At 36.8% G+C, this 13,115-nt stretch overlaps 1 protein-coding gene across 1 annotated transcript in view; it reads left to right on the top strand.

Annotated features, from left to right (window-relative positions):
• The window catches only part of LOC132127046 (SH2 domain-containing protein 3C-like), a 50,596-nt gene that overhangs the window by 25,080 nt on the left and 12,401 nt on the right, over positions 1-13,115 (top strand). The window contains exon 4 of the mRNA XM_059538661.1: positions 12,235-12,363. Coding sequence (XP_059394644.1) covers positions 12,235-12,363 — 129 coding nt within the window. The remainder of the gene's footprint in view (positions 1-12,234; positions 12,364-13,115) is intronic.

The raw sequence follows: 13,115 nt of genomic DNA, 5'->3' as shown, positions 1-13,115 counted from the left end.
ATCGTGACGTATATACAACTTTAACAGACTAAAAATTTAGTGCGGGAGTTTAATTCATCAGTTGCATTGTCCAAGCATATCTGGAAAAATCTAACATTAATTTCACAATAAGTTCAATAATGCACATTTAGACAATAGCCATCTTGATACACCGCTAGGCACAAGCTATTATGTTTCCGCACATACATTAGCATGCTAACAGTAAAATTACAGCAGTTAAGCAGTTAAAAATGTCAGCACTTAAAGTTAACCACCACAGTCATTATGTATGCTCAGAACATTGTGGATTTTTTTGGTACTCTTTGTGGGAATTCAAATCTTGAATGAGGCTCCCGCTGTTTCTATGATTTCAGCTTTTTGTTACACTCGCTAAATCACGGCACTGAGATGCTATTTAGCTAATACGGATGCCGTGAATGTCGAGGTATTTATCTGCAGTTATGTGTTCTCTCCAAACCCATGATGAAAGATAAGCCATGTTTTCCTGTGGTACTTGCCCCCCTCTATGACACCATATGCCCAAAACCCTCAGAAAACCCTCAGAAACACACTTGCTTTGAGCTGCTCCCCAAATATACATGGACCAAACCACCCATAGACCCCATATGGCCAGTTTTCTCTTAATGCCTGTCCTCTCTCTCTCTCTCTCTCTCTCTCTCTCTCTCTTGTGTGAGCCGGAGGGAAGAGGGTATAATCGGGATGTTTCTCCTGCGCCTGACAGTGTAACAGGCCCATGTGTCACAGAGCCACATTACGAACCAGCAGAGGCACACAATAGTAGCACAAAAGAAAGTACACAGAGTATTATGTGGCCAACCGCAAATCACATGAGACGTGGCCTTGCATACAAGTTGTGATGTCATGCATGAGCATTTTAAATGACCATTGTCATTTCAGGCAGTTGAACCTTCCCTTTAGTAGTTTTACCATTATTTTGCCTTATATGTCATTTCTGTCTTTCGGTATTTTTGAAGCTTTTACTGTAGACTATTGCATAAATATAAAACGTTTAATGCATATACTGTACATATACATTACTACTTATTATTTATGTGCGCTGGATGAAAAAATAAAATATAAATATATAACATTACTGCTTGAGTTATTAATCTTCTTTCTAAGGGCTATTAGAAATGATTATTATTATTATTATTATGTGTGTTTATGTTAAATAGCTCTTTTTTTAATTTCTCCTTACTTTTTAGATAAAAATGTGTAAAATTACTGTTTCATTTTTTAAATATTAATCTTCTTTCTAAAGGATAAGAAATAAAAGCCAAATATATGCATATAGATTTGTGATTTCTAGATTGTTTTATTATTTCATTTTATTACTGTTTATTATTTAAGTGTATTGCATTGCAAGGTTTGTATTTCCCATTTTTTATTCATCTGTTTAAAAACTGTTTGAAAAATATTAACTTTATTATTATTATTATTTAACAATTATTTTATAACATTACTGTTAATTAGTCAATTTTATTAAATTAATAATAATTACTGTATTTCCCTATACTTTTTGTATAAAAATACAATCAAATGTTTATAAATTTTCTTTCTTAATGCTATTTGGAGAATTTTTTTTTTCTATGCATAGGAGTAAAAATAATAATAATAACAAGTTTTGTTATATATTATCGCATTTAATGCCTTTAAACAAAGTATAAATGGGTCTTTATACATGAAATTTCTATGTAAACACGCTGTATATTTACAGCTTTGATATGTTCAAATTTTCAGATATAGCTCATTTTCCTAATATAACTGACTCATGACGTCACGAGGGAGCTCAAGTGGCGAGTCTCGCATTCTGTACACAAGTGCAAACATCTCCACAAACACTCACAAGAAAGAAAATACTGAACAAATCCACTTTTAGACAGCCAATCATGTGCCATTATCCTGCAAATCCTAGTAATTCCCAGCATTCATTAGCTGAATTACAAACGTGGAAGCTAATTCATAATTGATGCTTAATTATCAATCTGATTTGGTACAATCGTTACCTATGCATAGGAAATCATTCAGACCCTGAGGACTGATGGTCCACAGGAAGCACTCAGGGTTTAGAGAAATGCTTGAACTGGAAGGTATGTCAGCACACGCAGAATTCCCCACACGCCACAACAGCAGATCACTGGCCTAATGTAGCAGACAGATCAGCTGGCTGATGGGGTGTCATCCATATGCACCCACCCAGAATTTCCCCCTCATTTCCCAAAGACACATCTCACTGCCCTTGAGACATCCCATCAGAGGGACCAGGAGGCATTTCTATGACAACAGCACGATCAGGTGTTTGCTCTCCGAGTGTTGAGGTCACAGTCTTGGCACATGAAACGTCGGCCCTTTTACACACACACACACACACACCCCAACCCTTGGGTGAGCACAGCAAAACAAAATGCCCCCTGTGGCACGCAGCTGACTGATGGTGTTTGACAGGAGTCAGTGTGTGCGCGAGTGTTTTAATGTGGGACTGGCTGTATCAAAATGCAAAAGAGTGCTCCTTTATTTTTAATAGGTCAAGAGGGTTGCCAATAACAGGAAGTGCAGGGAGGCTTTGAGATGACCTAAATCCTGCTCTGTGGTGAGCTGAGGTCATGCTGCACTCTTCAGACTTCTGATGCTAATTATTTAAAGTGGATTACAACAATATTGTGTTACTTAGTTACTCTTTATGGAAAGTAATGCATTACATTAATTTTGCTGTACTTTTTGTCACCGACAGGGTTAGCATATAACAAAACAAAAACAAGTTATATTTTTAGCAACTGTGAAGGCCCTTTCACACCAAAAGTGAAATGAATAATCTTCCGGTTGAAGGAAATGCCTCTGTTCATTTCTCTCAACATGGGGACAGGGGAGCTGTCAGTGAATAAATGAGAAAACAAAGCATTTTACGTTACTTTTTTCTTTCTACAATATTCTCTTGTAAATTTAAAGTAATGGTTACTTTACCAGTTACTTAAAAAAGTAATAAGTACAGTTAACTGTTTCCTGCTTCTTAGATTTTCCCACTTAGAAAAGGCCCTAGAGATCACATCTTTATTCAGATTTGCCAGTATACCAATAACTGCCATCAAAAGTCTCAAAATGAACTTATATATATATATGTGTGTGTGTGTGTGTGTGTGTGTGTGTTTTAATTCTTTAAATGTTTATTGATCTGAGCTTTGCTATCTGCGTAAATTTACAGCTCTGTACTCGTACTGTAGTTGTTTCATTTGTGTTTATTTTCATTCATCTTATAAAATATTAGGGAAAAGCAATGTTAATAATTCAATGAAACAGACTCCAGTAAGTCTTTGAAGTTCTGAAAGAGACTCGCTTGTCCCATAGAAAAAGTACCTTGGAATACCATATAAATACATTCAGTGTACCGTAATTCCGCCGCAGTCATTTTTTATTCCATGATGACTTTACATAGACCCTCTGGCGAAGCAGATGGCAGCCGTACAGTCGGCTTCAAGACTAAAGACTTCACAGTCAAGAGTCGTTGCGCCTAAATTTGTCTGCAAAGCACAAGAGGGAGAAACAAGTGCAGTGAAAAGACAGAAGAAAAGGGGGAGGACAGAGAGATTGAGGCCTGATGCCAAGCCTGCTGAGATTATACAAGAGGTTTAAAATGTCACATTGTACATTTGTAAATAACGTTCTTATTTGCATACTCAGGAGGTCAGTAACATTGACTGAACAAATTCAGCTCATGACAAACTGACACAACATCACCTGAATAATAACTGCTTGTTCATCTGTGAAAATGTCATCATGTAAGTCTGCTCTGGCTGTTTTAAATAAATGATACGGTATCTTGTTTATTCCAGTTAAAACAGGGTTTCAGCCTGAGGTTTAAAACAATTTTAACCCATGCTTGAACACACTCTGAAAAGGATGTATAGAATCATACATGAGAAAGAAAAATGGCTTAACACACAACAAAACTGTCTTAGATCAGAAACAAAATGTTGTTTCGTGGGGTCTGATATCATACTGAGCTTACGAATCAGACCACGATCGAGTGCACATCATTCCATGCATACTAAATTAATAAAATGTTCCAGATTCACTGGCCATGTAGTCTGAGCACAAACCCTGCGCTGCAGTTCCTCACGGCACAGTGAGCTAGACGCTTGAAATGTGGAGATAAAAACTGACGGTAACACTTTAGAATAGGTAACACTTGTTAACTATTAACTACAACATTTCTCTCAATAAAGTCTTAATTTGCTGATTATTAATAGTTAGTAAGGAAGTTGTTAGGTTTAGGTATTGGGTAAGATTAGGGATGTAGAATAAGGTCAAGTAGAATAAGGCATTATTATGTTATTAATCAGCACTAATACATAGCTAATATTCTAGTAGTATGCATGCTAATAAGCAGCTAATAGGTGTTACCTATTCTAAAGTGTTACTGTCTTACCTTCACACTATGTTTATTTACAGTGACTTTTCCTTTAGTTTTTCTGAGACTCTCTGGATTCTAGGTTATGTAGTGTATTCTCCCATTAAATGTAGAAAAGCCTATGAATGTAAGATTCAGACTGTTTCGGTTTGATGTAATGATTCACTTGAATGCCATGATTCACTCATTCTATTGTCATCTTTCTGAACACAAAGCTTGGTCTTGTCCATATACTGTCCTAAAAAAGGTACAAAAGCTGTCAGTGGGGCAGAACCTCAAAGGGTACAAATATGTATCATTTAATAAGCACCTTTAACGTATGCATGTGCACCTTTTAGGGGTACAAATAACTTTTTAAAAGGTACTGCCCAAGTGACAGCTTTTGTACCTTTCTGAAAGCGATGAGGGAGAATATTTTGCCAGCAGCAAGTTCAATTCGATATGAATTTGAGAACTGTGGCAGATGGAAAATGTTCAATTAAATTTGGCTTCAGAAGATTTGGAATGTTTTTATAGTGCTTAGGGTGCTTATTTTCCATAAATCACTGACAAATTTATGGACAAAAGCAGATTTAAAATTCTCTTAACATCTTTAGTTTTCTGTGGTTCAAGAGGACACCATATGATTATTAAACTTTGTCATATAAGAGAATCTTTGTGTGAGGATACACAGCGTACGAAAATGGTTGAAAATGGTGTCATAAAAACGAGAATTGTCATCCTTTAATTACTGTTTCTTTAAGAAATTAAGGTCATCTTAAGGTCATTAAACATGTGGATCTGTATGTTCATGTAAACATGGTTATCAATTTATATCTCTAAAGTATGCACATCATCAGCTTAGTATTGTTGGTATGATCTCTAGTACCTCATCTGACCCGGATATGTGTGTGTGTGTTAAACACCAGAGAGCATGTGTGGGTGTGTGTTTGAAACAGAGACAGACTGAGAGAGAAAATCTAAGAAACAGAAATCGTTTTAATCTCGTTTGATCTAATATGTTGGGATATAGGTCAGCGATGACAAATATGGGGATTTAATGGAGATTTGGGTGGTGCAAGACAGCATGGATAGATGAAGGGATAATGCAAAGATGGTTTTCTGGGAGATAAGGACATGATAGGGGCATTAAGATGGCTTAAGTTGGGATAAAGGGACAGCAACACTGCATGGGCAGCAGATGGACCACATCTTAAAATTGGGATCCCTGGGTCAACCGGAGGTAAAGGTCATAGGACTGGGTGTATTTATTGTATGTGTCTGTAGATGGACAGAGCTCAAACCTCAAATATAAATGACTCAAAGTAAAAAAAGTTTGTAATCCAAAATGTCACACAAACATTGTACAATTACCCACCCTTGAAGGCTTGAAACATTCTCTACACCAAAGGTTGTACTCAAGGACAAAGACTTTACATTGAACATCAAATAGCAACCCAACACAAAAATGTCTTTAAAATTAAAGTCATGTCTTTCACCATGAACTGCATAAAATCTAAATTATGTACAATTTTTTTATTTTTTTTTTCAGGCATGAATTTGATTAATTTGTTTCTTGACGTCTACTGTCATGGCGGAGCAACAGTTAAAGGGCAATCTTGTTGAGCATGTCAGTAAAAGTTAATTTAAAGGATAGTTCACAGAAAAATTAAGATTATGCCATAATTTACTCACTTTCATAGATTAAGACGACTTAATTTGTGGTCACATTTACCATTGTTCAGTCCATTTTTGTGGGTCATTTCTACTGTGAATTTAGCATGAGGTCGAAAGATTTCCCTTATGCAGATTTCGCATCAGATTCAGTTGATCATGCGGGTTTGTCATGTTGTGACTTCTGTGTGGGCTAGAAATTTGGGGACTTTCAGTGACAGAATATTCAAACTATACCTTTAAACTCTAGTCTAATTTGTAGCTAGTAACCTAACTGGTAATACAGCAGACATTTAAAGTTACCTTTATCGCCCCCTTGAGTACAGAGGTTTGTTTCTACCACAGTTATCCAAGAGCATGCATTAAGTACGTACAAATGAACCATTTGCTTGCAAGAGGTTGGCTTAGCATTCACATATACTTTTGAACATTAGTGTAAAGTATGTTTTAGGGTCTAAATCATATTTCACATCAGTGTGGCAGGTGATTTTGACACCAGCTGTTCTGTTATCTCTCACAGCATTGGGTCAGTGCTCAAGTCGGGCCGACTGGATTAGCTCTACCCCAGAGAGCAGACTCAATGACAGGCGCTGACCTGTGAAGCTTTATCTGCCATATCTGCGTTTCATGTCACCCTAATGGTTTTTTGCATCCATGCTTTTCCTTTCACCCAGAGGAGCAGCTGCACACAATCACATGCGATCTGAGTGATTGCAAAAGCTCTTCTGATTGGTGGAAATGGAATTAGGTTCGGTTAAATGAAATGTCATGATTGGTGGAAGAAGAGAATGGGGGTGCTGAGTGAAATTGGGTGATGAATCATGCTGGATGTTATTCATGACAAGCCATGGGCGTTTGAAGATAAGCACCTCTAAATGGGTTGGTGTTTGTTCATGAATTTACCCAAGGGGAAATATGTCCCACAAGATGCAACAAGAGACCAAAATATGAGACCAAGTACTACAATGAACTATGAATACTTATGCTTGGAAATTTTAGACAAGGTTGACATGACAGCACGAGCATGAGTTCCTGATCATTGTCTGCTATGTTTCTTAGGTAGGAGGTATTCAATTAAAGTTTTAGGAGGTTCCGTCTCTATATTTCCTTCTTTGCAAATATGGCTTAAATACATATTAAATTAAATGAGCAGTGTGCATTATTGTACATTTCCAAGTTGGCAGCAAAAGTGCTTTGTAAAAAAATATGAAATAATAAGTCATAGACAAAGAAGTCTCCAAGTTTGCTTAGTCTAGTATACATAGTTAAATGTGAAAATGTGCACCTGTTGTCTTAAGTAGTCTTTTTCTAATGGGTAAATACTCCTATATCTACTTTACTTTCAACAGAAATCATTTATATTAAAATTGTGAACACAAATACTAATGTTTATGAAAATATTAATCCGTGCGAAATGATTTGTATGGAACTGTTTGGGGTCCAAATTCTACTATTAGGTGACTGTTCTGTTGAAGGTTGTATCTGATTTTCAGAACCCATGTTTTCTGATTTATTTGTCCTCTGGAAAGCATATCTGATTGGATTGACATGCAGGTATCCAACAGCATAACATTTAGACTGGACTAAACTCAGTGAGAGATGTTGATTTTATATCCCACAAATTTTACCATCAGTGTTTGCTGCTGGTGCTCCATCATGTTCCACAAAGTGTAATTGTTTTTCACAATGCACTGCTCTCTTGCTTTGTAAAATGCTTGAAGGGTGTGTGTGTGTGTGTGTGTGTGTGTGTGTGGTGCACGAGACACATGAAAGCACCAGGCCGAATCACACAATAGGAGGTTTCCATGACAACCAGAGCTTCAATGCTGGGGGGGGGGCATAGGTCCTATCACCCCCTTTACATCTCTCCTTCTATCTCCTCTGGATCTTGATTTTTTTTTTTGTCCCTGTGTCTCTGTAGGGGTTATTGTGTGTTTGTGTGTGTGTGTGTGTGTGTGTGTGTTTGCACATTTGGTCAGGTCATTTCCCCCAGCCTGTGCTTCATTAGACTGCCAGAAGTGGTTTCTCTGTGGAAGAAAGAGGGCAGTGAGAAAGACATCTTAGCCCTCCAGGAGCAGCTCTAAGTGGGGCAAGGGGACTTGAAACAGCCCAGGTGTCTCTCTGGAGTCTTCAGACATCAGTGTTCGAAAGCAGAACGCAGCTTGATCTCATTCAGTCTTTCTTCAGGCTCTTTAATAAGTGAATCTCTGCAGAAATGACAACGCATGCTTGCTAAGACTAATTCAGCACTCCTGTCACCTTTCTCATCTCTTCTGATTTCATCTTGTCTCATCTCTTCTTTTAGTTTGTCACAATGTCTTACTTTATTTTGCTCTCATTGTATCTCACCTCACATCTCCTCATCTTTTTTCTTGTCTTACCAGGTCTCGTCTTTGCTTATATAATTTCTTATTCTCTTCTCTTCTCTTCTCTTCTCTTCTCTTCTCTTCTCTTCTCTTCTCTTCTCTTCTCTTCTCTTCTCTTCTCTTGTTTCTTTCTTATCTTGTCTCTTTCACAAATTTTGCCTCATCTCTTCTTCTCTTGTCTCGATTCTCCTCATCTTTGCATCTCGTTTTCAACTTTTCTTGCCTTGTCCAGTCTCGCTTTTGTCTCATCTCATTTCACTTCATCGTCCTGTCTCATCTTATCTTTTCTTGTCTCAATTCATACAGTTTTTGCATCTTTTCTTACCTTGCTTTGTCTTAATTTTGTCTCACCTTTAGTCTCATCTATCCTCATCTTGTCTCATCTCTTCTTGTCTCATTTAATTAATTTGCATCTTGTATTGCCTTGTTTTGTTTTGCTCTTATCTCACTTCATTTCATGTTGTCTTCTATTATCCCTTCTTGTATAAAGATTTGCATCTTTTCTTGCCAGTTTTTGTTTAGCATTTGCCTCATCTTACCTCTTTTCGTCCTGTCTTTTCTTGACATGTCTCATCTTGTCTCTTCTCTCCTTTCTTACCTCAATTCCAGTGTTGGGAAGGTTACTTTGGAAATGTAATAGGTTACAGATTACAAGTTACCCTGTTTAAAATGTAATAGTAGTGTAACTTTTTCAATTACTTTATTAAAGTAATGTAACTAATTACTTTTGAGTACTTTTTGATTACTTTTCTAAATTTGTGAAAATTAAAGAATAATAAATAAAAGCATATACATCAACTTATCAAATACAGTTATCTAATAAGCATGTGACATATTCTGTGTAATACACTCCTGAAACATTGGTGTTTTTTTTTAAACTGCTGTCTCTTTGTATATGATGATAGTTTTCTCAAAATAAGTAAAACGCACATGAAGTGAAACAAAGCAGTTCTAGAAATTATGTTTATGTGCTCGTGTACTCCTATATTGAGGCAGCAGAGGTTGAAAACACTGCGAGCTTCAGTAGGCCTATGTGTAGTAAATGAAACCATGTCTTTGCCATTAATTTACAGGAGGGGCAGACTGGGAAAAAATTCAGACTGGAAAATTCAAACTCATACAAACAAATTCATGGACAAAACTATTTTTTTGTATGGACCTGACATAAAAAATGTTTAAAGCTATAATTTGGGGACATGCAAAATAATTAAAAGTTGTCTCCTGAACTGCACCTTCACTTCCATTTTTCTCTTCAGTCTCTTTATTTTGCCCTGTTATCCATCTCTCTTATGACTTTGATTGAACTGATTGAACAAAACTATACTTTACAATACAATACTCTACAATACTACAATATCTTTATAGAAAAATCCTAACACTGTACACGAGTCATGTTCTTCCCTTACAAAAGTTAAACATGCTTTTATTAGCCTATATAAAAGTAAAATAACCTTGTTTTGTTTTGTTTTTTTGCAAATGGATTTGTATTTATTTTTAAATAACTCAATTTGTAAAATCATTTTAAATTTTTGGTTACCACAGTTAAACAATAGTAACTATTTTCTCTTTTTATAGTAATATATTAAAATGTAAATTTTCGTAAGGGTTGTGTTGTTGTCTGTCGTAGCTCCCCCTAAACCTATATAAAAAAATCTGATTGTTTTTCAGCTAAATTAATACTGTATCATTACAACAGATAATAATGATGTCCTTTATATAGTATTTTGAGTGATGACTGATGAGCAACGTGCTGCTGCTTGATTAAATAAATAAAAAAACAAAGACAAAAAAGTATCTTTACAGATGAAACTGACCTGAAAACCTGAACAGTATAGTTCTGCTTCTCTGCTCCAGCTGTGCGCTTCCACAGTCTGCTCTTTTCTCTCTCTCTCTCTCTCTCTCTCTCTCTCTCTCTCTCTCTCTCTCTCTCTCTCTCTCTCTCGCTCACATTGATTACTCTGAGTCTGATCCAAACCGTTTGGCGGAGGCGCGGAGAGCGCGCGAGTCATGACTAACACTTCACGATTTATTAGAGATTTAATTATCAAATGGCGGATTCGCAAATGATCGCTTTAGTACATTCGGCGTGCAATTATACAATAATGATATTAAAATAGCGGGCAAAATCGGCTGCCAGGCCACCGGGAATTGTCCCGGTTCTCCCGGTGTCCAGTCCGCGCCTGATTTCCACAGACACGCAGAACGTGCAGGAGTCATATATTGCATTTTTGGGGCTTAATATTCACAGACACTAGTCGATGTCATGTTTTGATTCAAGTGTACTGACCTAGGCTACTTTTGATTTAGTCATCCAAAATGTGGCATGTTCCGTCCGCGTTAGGCATTCCGTTTTTATGACTGGATTCTACAAACTAGACTTGTGTTTCCGCATCCCAGAAATTATTAGGGCGGTATGTCTCAGAATAGTCAGTGCAATTTGGGAAAGAAATCAATTAAATCTGTATGTGGATGTGTGTAAATATTCAAATGTAATCCACTTTGTAATCGTTCAAAATTTCATAAATAACTGTAATTTAATTACTCATTTTTTCTTAGTAACTGTAACTAATTACAGTTACATTAATTTTGTAATTAAATTACGTAATGCCGTTACATGTAACTAGTTACTCCCCAACACTGCTCAATTCACCTCTTTGAATCATTTTGCTCTTGTCTCATCTTATCTTTGCTTGTCTCAGTTCATCTAGACTTTGCATAATTTCTTGCCTTGCTTTGTCTCACCTTCAACTTGTCTTTTTCCATCGTCTCTTCTCATTTTGTCTCATCTTTTTCTTGTCACGGTTGGAGAGAATAAAAAAAATGCAAAAGGGTCACCCATCTCCTGTGGGAAGTACCTCTCATAAGTCAGTATGAAGTACTCATGTCAGCCTAGCCCTGTTATCGCTCACACATTGGGTTTTCCTCATAGTCCAAAACCGAGAATATATGAGACCAGAATATTGTACCTTGTGGCCATCTTCAAGCAGCAAAAGACAATTACAGACTCAGGTCCAGGTGGTGGATTTCGGCCCCTGGAGGCAGAGACAAAAGCAATAACTCCCTACACTTGACCTTGCCTCGCTATCTTTCTACACTTCACACACATACACACAACCAGTTAAATGACATGGGATTGCTGAAATCTAGAATCTTTTCCTGTTTCCATGTGTAAAAGACAGTCGAAGAGGGAAAGGAAGCAGATGTTTAATCGATTTACCTCAGACAGAGAGAGGAAGAGACCATTAGAGTGACCAAGAACTGCAAAATTGATCCCGCATCTCCCATATTCAGAGACTTTGAGCCCTGTTACTGCCCTAAGCTTTGTCTGTTGTCTTTTTATTGACTTCATTACAATGCCGCCAGTGTTTGGATTAGTTTTCCTGTGTCACAGAGGGTCGAGACCTTCGCCTTCAACTATCACGCTCATAGATTACACATTATTTCTGCTGGACACAGAGTGGCTTTGTCTTAATGGACACACTTGGGACGATTCTTTGGGTGAGACAAGGAAGTCTCGTTCTGCAATGTGTATTTGTATGCTTTTATTTGTTTTTAGCAACAGGGTTGGACATTACATAAATTATAAAGAAAAACTATGTGCAGTGAAGCTCTATGTGACTCAGATTACTTTTTAATGTCTCATATTAATTGATATGTCAGTTTGATAAGTGAGGCAATAAACCTTACAATTGTCGTTCAAGAATGTTTTTTTTTTCTCAAGAGTGATCAATAGTTTGCTGTATCATATATTTGTGTTCATGAAGTAGGGCAGTGTGACTTATGTGCTGGTTTTGTGTTTTTTTTTTTCAGTTCTCCAAGGAGAAGTACCTTCTGGAGTCGCCGCCGGAGAAGCTCAGGAAGGAGCTGGAGGAGGAGCTGAAACTCAGTAGCAGTGACATGAGGAGCCACGGCTGGTACCATGGCCATATTCCACGAGAGGTGCGTTTGTGGGTCAAGAAAACCAGAATTCTGAATAAACGGAATAGGGTTTGGTCCACTTTGCAACCTAATCTGGACCCTTAGACAAAAAGCAACTGATGTAAAAGTTCCTTTTGGATTTGGAGGTGGATTTGTGTCAAATTGGTTATACCACAATAATGAACCAGTGTACAAAAATGATGGAAGCTTGTTTCTGCCACTGAGTAAAAATAAAAAAGGCAGTTAGTTGCGACTTTTGAATCACAGACAATTCTCACCTTTTTTCTCATAATTGCATTAGATAAAGTCACAATTGCATGCTATTAAATCAGAATTGGGAGATATACATTTACAATTGTAAGAAGATACTCTTTAATTTAGATGATAATCTTTTTGCCTCTGAATTGGAAATTATAACTCAAATTTGCGAGTTTATATCTCGCAATTCTTACATTATTTGTTTTAACTGCAAGTTTATGTCCAGCAATTCTGACATAAAGCTTTTTAATTGTGAGTTTGTCTCACCATTCTGACTTTATCTCTAGCAATTGTGAATTTATATTTTAAATGACTGTTTTCGCAGCGGTACTATAGAACCCCAGAAGAACTGACAGGACCTTTCGGTGAACAGTTCTTAAAATAAATATTTTCTGCAAGTGTAAGGAACATTTTAATAATTTAAAGAACTTTACAGAAACTTATGTACAAAAGAAAGGTTCAGCTGATGTCAAGGGTTCTTCATTTGGGAACATCAATGCTATTAAAGAATCATT

This window comes from Carassius carassius, chromosome 45, assembly GCF_963082965.1.
Source record: "Carassius carassius chromosome 45, fCarCar2.1, whole genome shotgun sequence".
NCBI lineage: Eukaryota > Metazoa > Chordata > Actinopteri > Cypriniformes > Cyprinidae > Carassius > Carassius carassius.
The sequence above is the reverse complement of the archived record's forward strand: the minus strand, read 5'-3'. Positions and strand labels throughout refer to the sequence as shown.